Genomic DNA, 16004 nt, shown 5'->3' with positions numbered 1-16004 from the left:
TTTTTCACTGTTTGTGCCTATTTCCCCTAGGGGTCCATGTCTTCTCCCGTGCTCTTAAACTACTCATTCTCCGTCAGTTTGTTCTTCATGTTCTCCCTAGTGTACCCCTCTTGCTGCTCAGATATATTCCCTTTCAGTTTTCCACAGCAGTTGGTTCCTCTTATTCCAACCTTTGCAACTGCAGAATTGGGGAGGGCATTTTGTTCTTCTGACTGGCCGGTGAGGATGTGGGTGGCCACTTAGCAGTCTGGAAGACACAGAGCTTGGCCTGTCACTTGGTTTACCGCTACAACTCCTACCATCCCTGGCCCTTGGTCATGCTTGTTGGGGCTGATGGGAGTTGTAGTTTAGCAGCATCTGCAGGGTCAAAGATTCCTTACCCCCTTGCAACATAGCAAATGAAGTATTGCCACATGAACAGCCATCCCAGATTAAAGACAGATGACTAGAGCTACTTCACCATATATTTTGAAAAATCAAGGTTTAGAGAAGTTGGTAGGAGGCAGATATTTCAAAACCAAAACCTGATAAAAAGATATACTGCTAGGTTCTTACAAGCAAAACCATGCAAAAAGCAATGCTGTTTTACACAAACAAGGTTGAATTCAAGCAGTTTCCTTGGTTTGCCCTCACGTTGGCCACTTCAAGAATTAGCATAGGCTAAAAAGAGAACTGGTTCTCGCTGTGCCTTAAGAGATTGTTACTATCAACGTTGTATCTGTCAGGACCAATACTGGGGTGCGATTCCCTTGAGAGCGTTCAGATTCATCTTTCACATTCCATGTAAACACTGCATTAGGTTCGTTTGATTGCTCTCCAGTGTGAAACAGTCTAAACTGTTGGCAGGTGATCTCATTGAAGCTGTAATGTCTTAAGAGGGGTGACACTATTAAAGTCCAAGAAAAAAGGTCCTTCCTGCTGAGGGAGGAAAGTGCTTGGAATAATATTGTAAACGCCAGCAGGGACACAGTCAAGTTCCAGGTAGCAAAATCCACACCTGGGGGTGGGGAGAGAAAAGAGAAAGGGGCAAGCTTAATACAAGATCTAGCATAATACAAATCAAGAAATGTATATCATATCATCTGATGAGTCATACCTGTAATCACCACTATTTTTCTTCTGAAAGCCTGATGGCCCTGGGTCTCCTACTGTAGAGACTGTCACGACTTCAAACCCAACACTGTATTGCCTGCAAAAATCATAAGTTTTATTGCCTTTTAGACATAGTAATTTATGGGAAGGGTATTTATGGACACCAATCTTACACGATTACTAGCAGTCACTGTCCAGGGTTGTGATTCCATGCAACCCCAAGATCTGGTACCAAGCACAGAATTCAGCATCTTTAAAACTATTAATTAAAACAAGAAGAAATCTTTCTAGCTCTGCTATAAATATTGGCTGAAATAAAGATAATAGCTGGTTAGATTCCCATAAATGAACAAAAACAAATGCCAGATACAATACTGGAACACCTGATTAACAAACCTTACGGCGGTATTCAATACTAGTCCTACTCAAGAGAACACTCATTGAAGTTAATGGACATGACCAAGGCTGTGTACATACATAGCCTTTGAAATGCACAGAGGTTATTGTTTTAACAGTGTGCTTTTGTACATAGAGGTTTGCAATTGTACACCATATTATTATTATTATTACTTGAAAGGGGTTGGAAACTGGTGTGTTAATACACTGAAATATATTGGTATACAGAGACAGCTAAGTTACTGTACTGCTTCCTATTTTTCCTGTTTCATTCATAGAAAAGTTAAAACATGGTGAGGAGAGTGGCCCAGCTCTGCAAGGTCAGTAGGTCTGCCCCAATAGGTGATCTGCACTCTGTGTATGCACAGATGCAGCAAGCAAGTGCATTTTTGGCACAAAACAGATTACCATTCCAGTAGAATGTGATTCAGATCGACAAATAATGTGGGACGGGGATGACGACGTGTACAGCACTCCAAAAAGGTGCTTGCATCAAGCACAGAATGCACATCATCATGCTGTGTGTATATGCCCTAAGTGAGTAGGACTTCATCGAATGCAGCCCTTAATGTCTGCATGACACTGAAGTAACTACACTGCTCCGCTCCTTTCAATTCTGCACAAACCTTGGTCCTCGTAGCTCAGTGAGGAGTGGCCCGGCCTTGTCCAACTGGAACTGGTAAATAGGATTGTTCTTGGAGGTCTCTCTAAAATTTCCACACCCACCAGCACTTTGACCTTTCCACTGCCCATTCACCTAAGGGAAAGTAAGTTTAAGAGGTTCTTAAATAGTATATTTATTGTTCTTTTTAAAAGAATCCTAGTTTCAGTTTAAGTTCCCTCCTGGTTGCCTTCCAGCACCCAAAGCTGTCCTACAATATCGATTCCAAAGTCACTCAAGCTTACACTAGAACAAGTCAGAGTTTAGATCAGCTTCTCAATTTAACTGTGTGGAAAAATGAGAAATCAATGAAATAATGTAAAATAAAGTTCATGCACAGATGCACACTAGCTTCTTCCTTTAGCACATGATTCAGACTAAATGGTCAAATGAGGCCTGTAGTTTTTATAAACTCTTAAACTGCTTGTATTCCTTAAGACAGGGGCTGTCTGGGATCATTAGATTCTGGCAGCCGAGTGGGGGAAGCATATTTAATATGTTTTAAAAGGGGGAGACTTACATCTTAGAACACTTTCCCCTAACCTAGTGCTTTACAGATGTTTTGGATTACAACTCCCATCAGCTCCAGACAGCAGAGCCTCAGGTGGCTGAAGGGCACCAGGTTGGGGAAAGCTGTCTTAGAGCCATTTGTTCTAGTCTGACTGCAGTAGCATTTCCATAAGGGTACACACTGGAGTGGCCTTTTGCAAGGAGGTGTGCTGTTAGAACCTGCATGCATCATGCAAATCTTCTGCAGCTACAAATGACTATCCTGAATCATCCCAATTCACCTGTAGATTAAGGATAGAATTTCATTTCCATTCACTGCGACGGGCAGTTAACCCAGCTATGAGTGAACCTCAGTGCTATATAAGGAAAAACCATAAAAGAATACAATGAGGAGCTTGTGTATTATTTTGTGAGCCTGCCTCCCCCTCCCTGGCAACATCCTCATGACCACAGGAAGCAATTATTTCTTACCCGTTTGGATATGGTATACGGTGTTGGGATCTTACAGAAGTTAAACTTGCACACTGAATAAACCTAAGGTAACAAAGAAATGTTAAAACTTAACACAGAATGATTCATATGGTGCAAAAAAAAAAGACTGCTAGAGAAACACTCAGTGCTGAAACAGAACAAATCTACGTGGTTTTGTTTTCTCTTACTGAAGATACGAACCTTTGTAGACAAATATAACTATATAACTTGTACAATATGTGAAGACCTGAATGTACCTTTGTTGTTGTTTCAGGGAGGACCGGGTCGGGGGGGGGGGGAAGGAAAGAAAAGAAAGGTTTGGCCCCTCTCCGAGAAGAGGAATCAGTTGATCCAGAACACAGAGAAAGAATATTCCAGAACAGCATAGGCTATGTTTGATCAATAGCAGTTAGAACAATAGTCTGGCCCACAACCCTGTTCAGCGTCTCAAGTTACAGGAAGTACCCACGTCCAGGGCCCTCAACGGTGTGCCACAAGTTCCCCTGGGCAACGCATAATGTGTTCAAGCGTCTGGTCTACAGATGTAAGATAACTGCTTGGAATATTATCCCTAGTGTGAAACTTTTGACATCTCTCAAATGCTTTAGTTGTTGCACCCAAGAGAGAACCAGTAAATTCACTCTGGATTTTGGTTAAGGTGAAATTCCACTGGTAACTCTAATCTGATCCAAGGCAAACTGATGGCTAGCACACATATGAAGGTGACATACAGTGACTATATCTGGTGGCTGTCAGCGTGACGTGATGTTCTCCATACCTCTTCAAGTGATCAGCCACTCCCAGCTCATCATTAAAGGAATGAGACAATGCATGCAACACCTTTTCATTAAAAGCTTCTATTGGCAATCTCTGTACCAGGTTTCCCACAGTTCTACAGCTATATATGAAATTAAAAAAGCTCTGGACTTCCAGGAGGATCCCTACGCCTGTGCAGCCTCTGAGACGAGCTCCGTCTTGGATGAAACTTATCCAGTTTAAATTCAGTCAGAAGGCTCTTTTCTGACTGGGAATAATTTCTTCCGGATAAGGAAGAAACGTGAGATTTCCCACACAGCTTTGTTTTGATTGTTGGAGTCTGGAATTCGTCAGAATTGTCTGTCTTCCAGCAGCTCAGACAGAGCGAGGATTTTTATGCTAGCTCAGCTGGATAAGTGACCCGTTTTTTTTTTACGGATTAACAGGCAAACATCCTCCTGTCTACATTCATCATTTTCTTATCTATACAGCTAAAGAGATTTGTCAAAGTAACAGCAATTGAGATAACCTAGGTGAGGTAAGACTTTCCTTTTTTTATTCACGGAACTAAGGGGGAAGAAAATATAAATAGCTTATCTTTTTTTTTTATTGCAAAAAGCTGACATGGAAAATAGCATTTTAAAGATTACAACGGACGGGAGATTTCTGATTGGAAGAGATAAGAAATCTTTTTGATTTATAAGACTTTTGTGTAATATATGGCTGGGACTATTTTTCCTGATCTACTTTTTTTTTTTTGACGAATCTGCTCATTCTCTCTGCTACTAGTTATTTGGACGCTGTGAACTAAAGCCGTTCTTACACTTCCGGGCAGATAAGAGATAAGGGCTGTCTAGCGTGTGACGTTAGTTGGTTGGAAAGATTAACTCCTTAGTAACTGGTTAAAGAAATAAGCTGCTCTTTGTTTGGGACATTGAAAATTGAAGGAGTTTTGTTCCTTTGGCTTTAAGAATGACAATTAAGAAGATCATGGATGTACAAGAAGGGACTTTATCTCTAGACATGTTTCAGAAAATAATGAATGGGATTAACTCAATAAAACAAGAACTGAGAAATAATAGACAAGCGTGGAGAATTGAATTTCACGAAATGAGACAGGAGCTGAAAGAAACTCAGGATTCTATGAGAAAGGAGAATAAAGATAGATCTGGAAAACAAAAAAAGGATGAAAGAGAAATTAAAGGCAAGGTTCAAACTATGGAGATTGGCTTAATTATGGACATGAAAAAAGATTTGGATTTCCTGGCTGTGATGGATCCTGGAGACAAATATTACAGTTTGGAATTCAGCGCTGTCCCTGAAGGAATTGAAGAGATTGGAGATAAAGATATTATCGATTCAAAAAAATTCCTGGACTGGAAGGATTTGATGGAACTTGAAATGGAGAAAGTTAACAGAATTAATCCCTGTTTTGTGTCAATGGAAAAATCTTCAAGAGATGTACTAGTGTATCATGTGGAAAAGAGGAACAGAGATGCGGCTTTGCAACAATACTTCAGTGATACATTTGGATTTGATGGCAAGAAAATATCTGTGATGGAGGAAATTCCTATCAGACTTTTATTATATGACTATGACAGCAAGATTTTTGGGTGCGTAAAGATGGAAGATGGACCCAATATGGATAATGACAGAAGAGCGATTTAAAATTACTGGACTTAGTAGATTTGATGAGTTGGATTAATTGATATGTTTATTTAGTAAAAAAAAATTGATTGATATATATCTCAAGGATTGGAAACTTCTCTTTGACTTTTTGTGGAAGATTAAAATGATAGGATGTTAATGAGATTTGAAACTAACTAAGATAACTGCTGGAGGAAGGTGATTTTATAATCTATTAAGAGATAGGTTTGTTATACATTATAGATTTATAGCTGAATTATAGCGATTTGAAATTACTGGACTTAGTAGATTTGATGAGTTGGATTAACTGGCATGTTTATTTAGAAAAAAAAATTGATTGACATATATCTCAAGGATTGGAAACTTCTCTTTGACTTTTTGTGGAAGATTAAAATGATATGATGTTAATGAGATTTGAAACCAACTAAGATAACCGCTGGAGGAAGGTGATTTTATAATCTATTAAGAGATAGGTTTGATATATATTATAGATTTATAGCTGAACTATGACAAATCGGAAGTCAATATTTCTTCTTTTCTTTTATATATATATATATATATATATATATATATTTCTTTTTGTATTGTACTAGTTATTGATTTGTGTTGTTTTCTTTTTGTATTGTTTTGGTTTTGAAAATTGGAATAAAAATTAATTGCAAAAAAAAAAAAAGAAATTAAAAAAGCTCTGCAATGCAAGTAACACTTGCCTGCCCACCTGGAGAAAGAATTGCCTCAAAGCCAACTCCCATTGTTCTGCCTAAATTGAAAAAAAAAACTGACGGTGTTGATTATCACCATCTTAAATTTTCAGTTTGCAAGGCTGTCTATAAGCACATACCCTGAGTGTATAGTGGATTGTATTCTGCTTTTCATACTGAGAAACCACCAGTGTAAATGTATGGGTCCCTGGAGAAGTCAGCTTTATCTTGGTTAAATAGTGTGGACTGTTGATTCGAATCCCATCAATATATGGTGGAGGATCAGCTGAAAAGGAAAGAGATTTATAGATGGATTTTTTCTTTTAAAAAAAGCAGGTCATGGATGGGGAACTTGTGGCCCTCCAGATGTTGCTAGACTCCCACCATTCTCAGTCAACATGGTCAATGAGCAGTTATGATGAGAGTTGTAGTCCATGTGGAAGACCACAGATTCCCCATTTTTGGAGCCGATGAAGTTCTTTAGCTAGAATTTAATATTTCTAGAGGACACTAACGCCAAAGCAGATGCAACCCCTGTTGGTAATCCCACACTGAATGCATTGCAGACACAACTGTAGGCCATGGTACTTATTCAATGGTCAGACTGAGAATCTGTGGCCACCACCGTATGCTTTCTCAAGCTGCCAAATGAGAAACCCATAGAATTCAGCCAGTAAATATATGCATCACAAAAAAGGGTTACATCCAAGCCGCCCACCTTCTTCAGCAGTGAGCTTTCCAATCATATGTCCCTCATGACAAAGGAAAGCTCATAAGAAAGTTTTGGAAGCTTTTTATTTATGAGGGGTTGTTTTTTGGGGGGTGTAGAGGAGAGATGTCAACACACGTACCAGGATAGTAAACCTTTTTCCCGTCTGTCTTGTATACCACCATTGTGATGAACTCCCGGTTGTGAGCAAAGTCATCCTGTAAAAGCAATCACAAAAATAAGTTTTCCCTAAGAATAATAAATATTTCCCAAAACAACATTGACCGTTGGTCACTATTTTTTTAATTATTATTCATCAGGGCATTTGATTTGGTTAGTCTTGGTTATTCAAAACACCCTACATTTTGACAAGACTCAGCATACCCCAAATTTCTGACAAGCACAATTCATACATGCACATAACAGGCTTGATTCTATAAGCATGTAAAGGCAAGAATTACTGACTCTCAAAAGAAACCTGCTCCTGAATATGGAGGTGTCTCCAGGTTGGAGACTTCCTGCATCGTTATTTATTTATTAGATTTATATCCCACCCTTTCTCCTAGTAGGAGCCTAGGAAGGCAAACAAAAGCACTAAGAACACTTTTAACACATCATAAAACAGACTTTAGAATATATTAAAACAACCATTAAAAACATATTAAATCAAAACATCTTTAAAAACATTTTTAAAAAACGTTAAAAACATCTATTTTTACAAAAAGGTTTTAAAAACATATTAAAAAGCAATTCCAACACAAGAGACTGGGATAAGGTCTCTACTTAAAAGGCTTGTTGAAAGAGGAAGGTCTTCAGTAGGCGCCAAAAAGATAACAGAGATGGCACTTGTCTAATATTTAAAGGGAGGGAATTCCAAAGGGTAGGTACCACTAAACTAAAGGTCCGCTTCCTATGTTGTGTGGAACAGACCTCCTGATAAGATGGTATCTGCAGGAGGCCCTCACCTGCTGAGCGCAGTGATCGACTGGATATACAAGGGATAAGACAGTCTTTCAAGTATCCTGGTCCCAAGCTGTATAGGGCAGCATGCTAGGAGTTCTACAACAGCACATCAATATACTCCAGTACACAGTTCTGGAATTGCTGATGTGCCTGTACGCAGCAGAAGTGTGCTAGCAGTTTGGTTGCAAGAGCAGGTGTAGAGATCAGCTGCTCTATTTGGAGTGGAAGTAGTTCTATGAAATACATTTAACAAAGGTTTAAAAGGACCTGCAAGGAAAAAAAAATCCAAATCTGTATTAGGGCAATACTTTTATTAGGCCAACCAAAATTTTACAAAATACCATGCAAGCTTTCGAGTCCCTCCATCCCCCCTGTATTTTTAACATCCAGTCTGATGAAATAATTCTGAGGAACTCAAAAGCCTGCACATTGTAACATTTTCGTTGGCCTAATAAAGGTATTAACCATATACAGATCTGGACTTGCATATAATGTGAATTATTTTTACCCTCCTTTTGGTAGCTCAAACAATTAAAAAAATGGTATTGCAGGGCCTGATCATTCATTCATTACAGGGTGCAGTCAAACATCCATTCCAAGAATACCTTGTCCGTAATGTGTCTGCTAAGCAGAACCCACACTGCAGCACCACCTTGTGGGCACTGAACCTCCAGTTTGTACTGCGGATTATTAGCTAGGCTGTAAGCATCTTTCACAGGACCCTGTTTTGCATCCCAGGTACTAAAAGAGAGAAACACATGCCACTGTTTTAATTACAGAAATTGCAAGTCCTGCATACAAAACATGACTATGCTTTAAGAGTACCTAATTTTCCCACTGAGGGTACCACTCCTTTAAGTGACAGTGATCTCACCAGTAAGGATGAAATACTATTTGGGGAGAACTGCTACCCTTTCCAAGGAACAAAGCAAACGGCTGCAAAAATGCAAGCCTGAAACTTGTGAATGCTCAAGAAAAAGTGCAGTGTAGCATGCCACAGTAATCAAATTCTACATGCTGAAATGCTCCCAAACATTTCAGCTATAATTCCCAAGTTCTTGTACCTCTACAGAAAAAGCGCCCTACACAGTGGGGCTAGATGATATGTGAGCAGAAGCCATGGGTGGCATGAAGGGGCAAAGGACAAGGAGAAGATGCAAGGAGATATTAAATGCCAGATGAGAGAAATGACAACTTTGTATTTACGCAAATTCCGCTAATAACTTTGTGCTTTTAAAAAAATTTAAATCATGCATCATATTAGATTAATCCAATGTATTCTCTAACTCCACAGACATTTCCTTGGAAGTATGCCATTCAGGTAGAAGGGAAGCTTCATAACAGGACAATTTGTCTGCCTAGCCTAGTATTGTTTGACTTGCAGGGGCTCTCCAGGGTTTCCAGCAGGGGACTTTTACATATCCTTCTACCAGAACCTTTAAACTGAAGATGCCAGGGATGGAACTTGGGATGTTCTGCAGGCCAAGCAAGCCCTCCGCCACTGAGCGACAGTTCCCTCTCCAATGATTTGAATGGAATGTCATAAATGCACGTCATTTCAGAGGGTTAAAAAGCAACCATAAATTCAGATTAGATCTTACAGACCTCAGAGGTTAAGCACAGACTACAGAGACAAAAACATTCCCATTTCACATGGTGAAATCTTTGAGGAAACATTGGCACAAAATGCCCAACAGCACACCCGCAATGCACTTTTTGCCATTTGAAAAGTAACAGGGATGTGCGCTTAAATGTGTAGGAAGAACAGATGATTAACGGGAAGGCATATAAACACCATGCAAGGAAATCAAAACAAATTCTCCTTGTGGTTTAAGTGCCCCATAAAAAAATCAAAAGGAATACTCAATAAAGACTGGATATGATCTAACTTCCATATAAGCTTTGTGCAAGCAAATTAGGATGAAAGCTCAACAAAAAGGTCGTCTGGAGTTGCAGTGGGATAGATCCCTAGAGTGCAGCTGCCAGTTGTTTTATTTATTTATATTATTATTGTTATTATTGTTATTGTTATTGTTGTTATTATTTATTCCCCTCCTCCCAGAAGAAGCTAAGGGCTGCAAACAAAAACACTAAAAACATCTTTTAAAAGCAATTAAATACAATTCCAGCACAGACGCAGACTGGTTAGACTACTGGGCTAAACAGACCAATGGCCTTATTCTGTATAAAAGAGCTTCCTGTGTTCAAATGGAAATAACATACTTTTGAAAAGTATAAATATTGCCCTTTTCCTGGAGGATAGGCTATAAATGGCTCACTAGCCATGATGGCTATGTGCTGCCTCCATTGTCAGAGGCAGTATACCACTGAACACAAGTTGCTGGGATCTGCAAGTGGAGAGACTACTGTTGTGCTCAGATCCTGCTTGTGGGCTTCCCATAGGCATTTGGTTGGCCACTGCTGGCCTTTTCTTAAAACTAAGAAGCCCCAATGCTGTAAGCTTTTCTCATAGGGGAGTTGCTCCATCCACTTGATCATTTTGGTTGCTCTTTTCTGCACCTTTTCTTTTCAGATAATGCATTGCTTATGCATACAGACTCCCATAAGTGGGGGAAAAAGATCTAGACAAGTGTAAAGTAACCCTGGAACTGTCTTAAGAGTTACTACTGAAACATCGGTTTAGATACGTTGGGAGCATAAACATTTGGCATTCTTTTCTGTTGGGGCAAACCTGTGAATACATGTCGATTCTTTAAAAAGACTCGGATTCCAGCTCAAATAAATAACATCATAATATTTGCACAGATCTTCCCAGGCAATCCAGAAAATCCCTACAAGAGGAGAAAATATATAGGTCAAAAATGTGTTATTTTTTGCTCAAAAGCTATTTAACATTCTTTTGCATGTTATAATGATCAGAGCCGATGATAATAAAAGCTAAACGTCCCAAATCTTATTCCCCTGGACATTTTTGTATGTGAGCAGTACAGTGAAATTATATACTAGGAAGATTAATTGAGAAGAGGTGGAAAAAACACCCTCCATAAAAAAAAAATAATGTTTTCACACAAATATAATGAATTAACATTAGGAAGAAGAGAATCAAGACAGAGGACCCAGTTTGCATGTAATGCTCAGCCAAACCATGGGTTAGCATGAACATGCAAGCTCCTGGAGAAGCTATCACAGCTGCTTGCTTCTCCTGTGGTCCTCCTGGTGCTGTGCCGCTGTGAGCTAAGCTATGGTTTGGCTTTGCGTATCATCCAAACCCAGGCTTCTTACTTGTCTCCTCCAGACAAACCACAACTGGCAAGCAACAGAACAAACCTTAACTACAGCTTAGTGTTATGTGCAAACCAAGTCACTGTGACCATGTTGACATTTACTCAAAAAATAAATCCCCACTGAGTTAAATAGAGTTTAGTTCCAGGAAAGCATGCATGAGATTGCAGCCTGAGCCACACTTTCATTTTTGGCCAGACTTCACATGTAATGAAATTTGCCTACAACATTTTGCTTGCTAATAAGTGACCTTATTACCTGTTGCGGAGTGTTTAAAATGTTTGACAGAGAAATTAGTGCGGCTTCCTTTACAATTTCATCTAGCCATGTTTACAATTTCATTATACCTGCTTTTGCAGCTTTGTTCCCATAGTTAGGGACTAAGTTTCAGCTTAATTTTAAAAAGAGGTTCTCTCTTGCTGCTCTGCAGAAACTTAACGTGGAATAGAATCAGCGGAAGGGACTAAGCTTACCCACCTAATCCACAACTTGGTTAAGGCAAAGCACCGTAATGCCATCCTGTGTGTGTTTAGTCAGACATATGTTCCACAGCGTTCAGTGGGGCTGATTCCCAGGAAAGCAGTATAGGATTGCAACATCAACCAATCATATTTCATTGATAGCTATCTATACATTCCAAGGCCTATCCATATTTGGGCTGGGACTTAAAGCATGCAAATAACCACCAGTGCACAAGAGCCTGCCAGGGACTGTGACTCCTTTTTTAATTCTCCATCATGGACAGAAGGACCAGGATGCTTGGATCTGATTCTGCTTCGGAACTGTGAAGATGGGATTTCCCCACTATTACCAAAGCTCCTGTCCCATTCCACAAAGGAGATTCAGGGGTAAGTGAGCCACATGGAATTTTGTTTGTTCAAATCTTCATTTATACTACTTCTTTACCGTTGTCTATTTTCTGGGCTGTTTTGGGATCAAAATTTAAGTATTTCTGAAGGTCAGGGGTCCAGTTCTTCACATCGTTTTCACTATATCTTCCTTTCCAACGTAGATGGCTCCAGGGATTTTTCAGCTGGAGGAATCGAAGCCCCTAAAGAAACAGGAAAGAAAGAATATCTGGATTTTTCCATTATAGTCTCTCTCCCTCCCCTCCACAATGAATAAACATAACCAAACGACATTAACATTTGGATAAAACTGATTTGAAAAAAAAGGTCCTTCTCCCCCGGCTTTTGAGCAGCACCCAAAAGGACTTAACTTTTTTATTTTTTTAATGTCAATTTAAAGACAGTATTTCAAAAAGCTCCCAAGTATATATTTTCACAGGTACCTTGTATTCTCTAATATCCAAAACAGCATAGGCATGGGTTGGTACTAAACCCCATCTTTCTCCTTCCTCTTCAGTCATCACTCCTGTTGCTGTTGTAATAAGCACATCCCCTTTGCGAAATCTGGCCACCAAGAACAAGGAAGTTTACCTTTAGAGTTTGGTTACAGACAGAGGAACTAGCCATTGATGCTTCTTAATCTATACTTACCCATTTACTGCTCTGATGGAAAAAATAAAGGCAGATGGCATTCTGGAAATCTTAGCAAAGCAGTGGCATAAATTGGTGCCTCTCAGAGGTTGCAGGATAGGGGTGGAAGAGAGACCAGAAATCTCAAAAACTGCCTTGGGGCTGTGGCTAGAACAGGGGTAGCCAACCTGCTGCCCTCCAGATGTTGGTGGGCAACAACTCCCATCATCTGTCACCATGGCTGGAGCTGAAGTTGGAGTCCAACAACATCTGGAGGGCACCATATTGGCTACCTCTGAGCTAGTACCACAAAACTACATAAGGGCTTTATTTACTAGTATTTCCAATTAAGCCAGATTCTAAACCTTTCTTGAAGTCATCCACGCTTAGCTACGACATCTGAAACACCAACAGCTTGAACGTCAAACATACCCTGGGCGGTATTCAATGACTTACTTGTGCCAGAGCAATTGGATTTCCCCCCCCCCGCATGCCCCACACCATCCCCAAATCTGCTCTGGAGTGTTGCAGGAATCCTGAGAACAGATATAGGGGCCACACAGGGGAAGAGTGTTCCATTGTGCAAGAAGATATCTTTGTGCTGATGGAATATTCACCCTAGTGCTACACTGAATACAACCCCATTGTTTTAACTACCTACCCTGGTATTTTTGAAATATATTTGTACTTCTGCCTTAGTCCAAAGACAGGTAGTACACAGCAAAAGCTTTGTTAATATTTTTGGCAAATGAATTATTTCTTTTTAAACTTTAACAGAGACAGAACTGAAACCCGCTACTGCCAAAGTAATTCAAAACCACCATTTTCTAAACCTGTCTCTCTCAGTAGAGATATCGACATAGCCTAAAACTTTATCAACCACTCATCAATCTCTATTTAAAAATGGCACCAACAAGAAAGTATAACCAAGTTATTCTGTTTACAACACTGGAGCCTCTTTGGAAAAAATCAGCGAAAAGTTACCTCTGGTGAAGCATTCTGAATGAGCTATCTTTGTCAAATGCTTGATTGCCCGAGTGCATAGCAATCCTTTCGGGTATCCAGCCAGTCAATGCATGGAGATCAATATTCTGAAACACAGGAAGATTTCCTCAGCAACAAAAATATAATCCAGATTTGTATTAAAGCCATCTACACAAAAAATCCTATTTTTGACAAGCCAGAAGTTGAATGATAATGGCTCCAGTTCTGAAACTTCCAGATGTCATTTTTTCTCAGTGCTGGCATACATGAAAAACTTTCTAGAGGTACACAAGGTTAATTCACCAAAAAGTGGCCTGCAAGCTGATTTGTTGAAAGCGCCATGGATTTTGGAGCAGCTATTAGAAATTTTCATATTCAGAGGAGATAGAACTGCAGTGTATGACTCAGTTTCTTTTCTTCTTACCGTTGTTCACCAATATAATGGTTTCTTCCCTTCATTGTTGCAGAGATTAAAGTTGAAAATGTGATAGTAATAAGGGCAAAAGACTCAGAAACTAGAAAACAAGTTAGGGTTCTGAAATGAATGATGTTTCTAGAGTTTCATCCTAAAAGCTTTATATTAGACCACTGTCATGGTATCTTGTATTTGCCAAGAACATTCTCACAACAAAGCCAATTAAAAAAACACGTATTCCTCCAGAGATTTGCCATGCTGGAAAAAGCACATGCTCCATAAGGTACAAAGAGTAGTGATCATATTTTGTTTGCAATGGCATGTCTATTTTAGATTACTCCAGACTACTCTAGTAGTTTGAAGGGTTCTGTTTTATGGAAGCTCTGCTTGCACAGACATTTACTCATTGCCAAGAAATAAATTGGTACTCACAGAATTTGATCCTGGAAAATCATAACCTCCCATAACTTTCATGTATGCTTTTTCTATCAACGATACCCAGAGTTCATTTTTGTTGTTTGAGTAAGAGCAGAGAAGTTCTCCACTGTGATCTACTGGTAACAGGTCATCAATTATCACCTGGACAAAGAGAGGGACACAGAGAGAGATCAAACCATGAGTACAAGCAAGACAGCTACAGCAGCTTCATATGGGATCAAGGCCCTCTGTAGGCCATGAAGAAGAGTCAGGCTCATGGAATCAAGACAACACATCAGCTCTGTTCAAGAGTTCCTACACTGTATTGACTAAACACATGGGTGAGAAGCGTGGGAGCCCCTCTCAATATTTTTGTATTTGTGGAGGCTGCACATGTTTTAGAAAATGTCAGTGAGATAGTATGCTCACCCTTGTGGGGTCCCCTTGTGTGTTTAGTGAACACCAGTGTAAGAAGATGATTACACAAAATTGTAACATTTAACACAGCTATGCAATGTGATGGCGCACCTTTCAGCACAGCTGATAAGCGATCAATACCTTACCTTCCGAGGGACGCCATTGATGTGCAACTTAACCATGTATTTTCCACATGGATTATATTCTGGCTGTCCTTTCTTATTCTGTGGATAAATGATGCTGTTTCGAAAGGAAAAAAAAAGAGATAGGGACAAAAAGATCAGAATATATTCTGCATGCCTGTTGTGGACAACACCAAGTCTATTTCAATCTAGTGTTGTCAACTCAGAGCATAGGAAAGAATGGTATTGTAGCTATTTGGGGATAAACTCATGCGATGGGGAACGTTCCTGATTACACAGAGAACTGAAAGTGCCAGAGGGTGAAGAACACCAGCAGCCACATTGGAGATGAGTATTTTAAAAGCCAACAAAACTAGGGCAAACACAAATTATTGTTGTAGTTCAATTTTTTGTGGGACAATTTCATTTTCATTTTCCATGCTATATGATGGCAGCACCAAACAACTCATGAACTAAAAATGACAACAGCTTATTGTGGTAATATAACCAAGATTCTGAAATTTATATGGTTAAATAAATAATGGAAATGCAAAGAATTCAAATTACAGCCTTATACCTCCCATTCCATCAAAGAAGAGAGGAAACAAAGGTCCTCAGAGCACTTCTTTACACCTCAATTCAGATTTAAGAATACAACTAGAGCTTGAGAAAAGTCTAGCTCCAAACAATGGGTTGAATCCAAGGGTGGCCTTCCATGAGCAAAAGGCTTTTTTTTCTAAGTTAGTGCAAAACTCTTATGTGAGTAGACAGCTGAAATTGAAAAATGTGATTCTGTTTAATAAAAGGCATTGCACTGTCTGTTGCATAAGGTCACACAACGTCTGTCACTAGGTCTTACACAGTAGTCCACAGAAGAGCATCACTACTAGAATATCTTCTGCTAGTGCACTGTCAGATCCATCCCAGTACATTTTGACACATACACTCTCTTGCATATGTAAAAGTGCATTCCAATGCATGTTTACTTGGAACTAAGTCCCAATATGTTCAATAATACTTAA

The 16004-nt window shown here is 39.4% G+C and overlaps 1 protein-coding gene across 4 annotated transcripts in view; it reads right to left on the bottom strand.

Moving 5' to 3' along the window:
- Positions 1–446: 446 nt before the first annotated feature.
- The window catches only part of CAPN7 (calpain 7), a 38598-nt gene continuing 23040 nt past the window's right edge, over positions 447–16004 (bottom strand). For all 4 annotated transcript variants that reach the window (XM_061586399.1, XM_061586397.1, XM_061586398.1 and 1 more), the window contains 13 exons: positions 15007–15100; positions 14459–14605; positions 13612–13718; positions 12441–12561; positions 12056–12200; positions 10599–10698; positions 8512–8647; positions 7086–7161; positions 6375–6520; positions 3131–3193; positions 2115–2245; positions 1097–1189; positions 447–997 (listed from right to left, as the gene is read on the bottom strand). In XM_061586399.1, coding sequence (XP_061442383.1) covers positions 853–997; positions 1097–1189; positions 2115–2245; positions 3131–3193; positions 6375–6520; positions 7086–7161; positions 8512–8647; positions 10599–10698; positions 12056–12200; positions 12441–12561; positions 13612–13718; positions 14459–14605; positions 15007–15100 — 1504 coding nt within the window. In that variant the 3' untranslated portion in view covers positions 447–852. The remainder of the gene's footprint in view (positions 998–1096; positions 1190–2114; positions 2246–3130; positions 3194–6374; positions 6521–7085; positions 7162–8511; positions 8648–10598; positions 10699–12055; positions 12201–12440; positions 12562–13611; positions 13719–14458; positions 14606–15006; positions 15101–16004) is intronic.

Source organism: Rhineura floridana, chromosome 10 (genome assembly GCF_030035675.1).
Source record: "Rhineura floridana isolate rRhiFlo1 chromosome 10, rRhiFlo1.hap2, whole genome shotgun sequence".
Classification (NCBI taxonomy): Eukaryota; Metazoa; Chordata; class Lepidosauria; order Squamata; family Rhineuridae; genus Rhineura; species Rhineura floridana.
The sequence above is the reverse complement of the archived record's forward strand: the minus strand, read 5'-3'. Positions and strand labels throughout refer to the sequence as shown.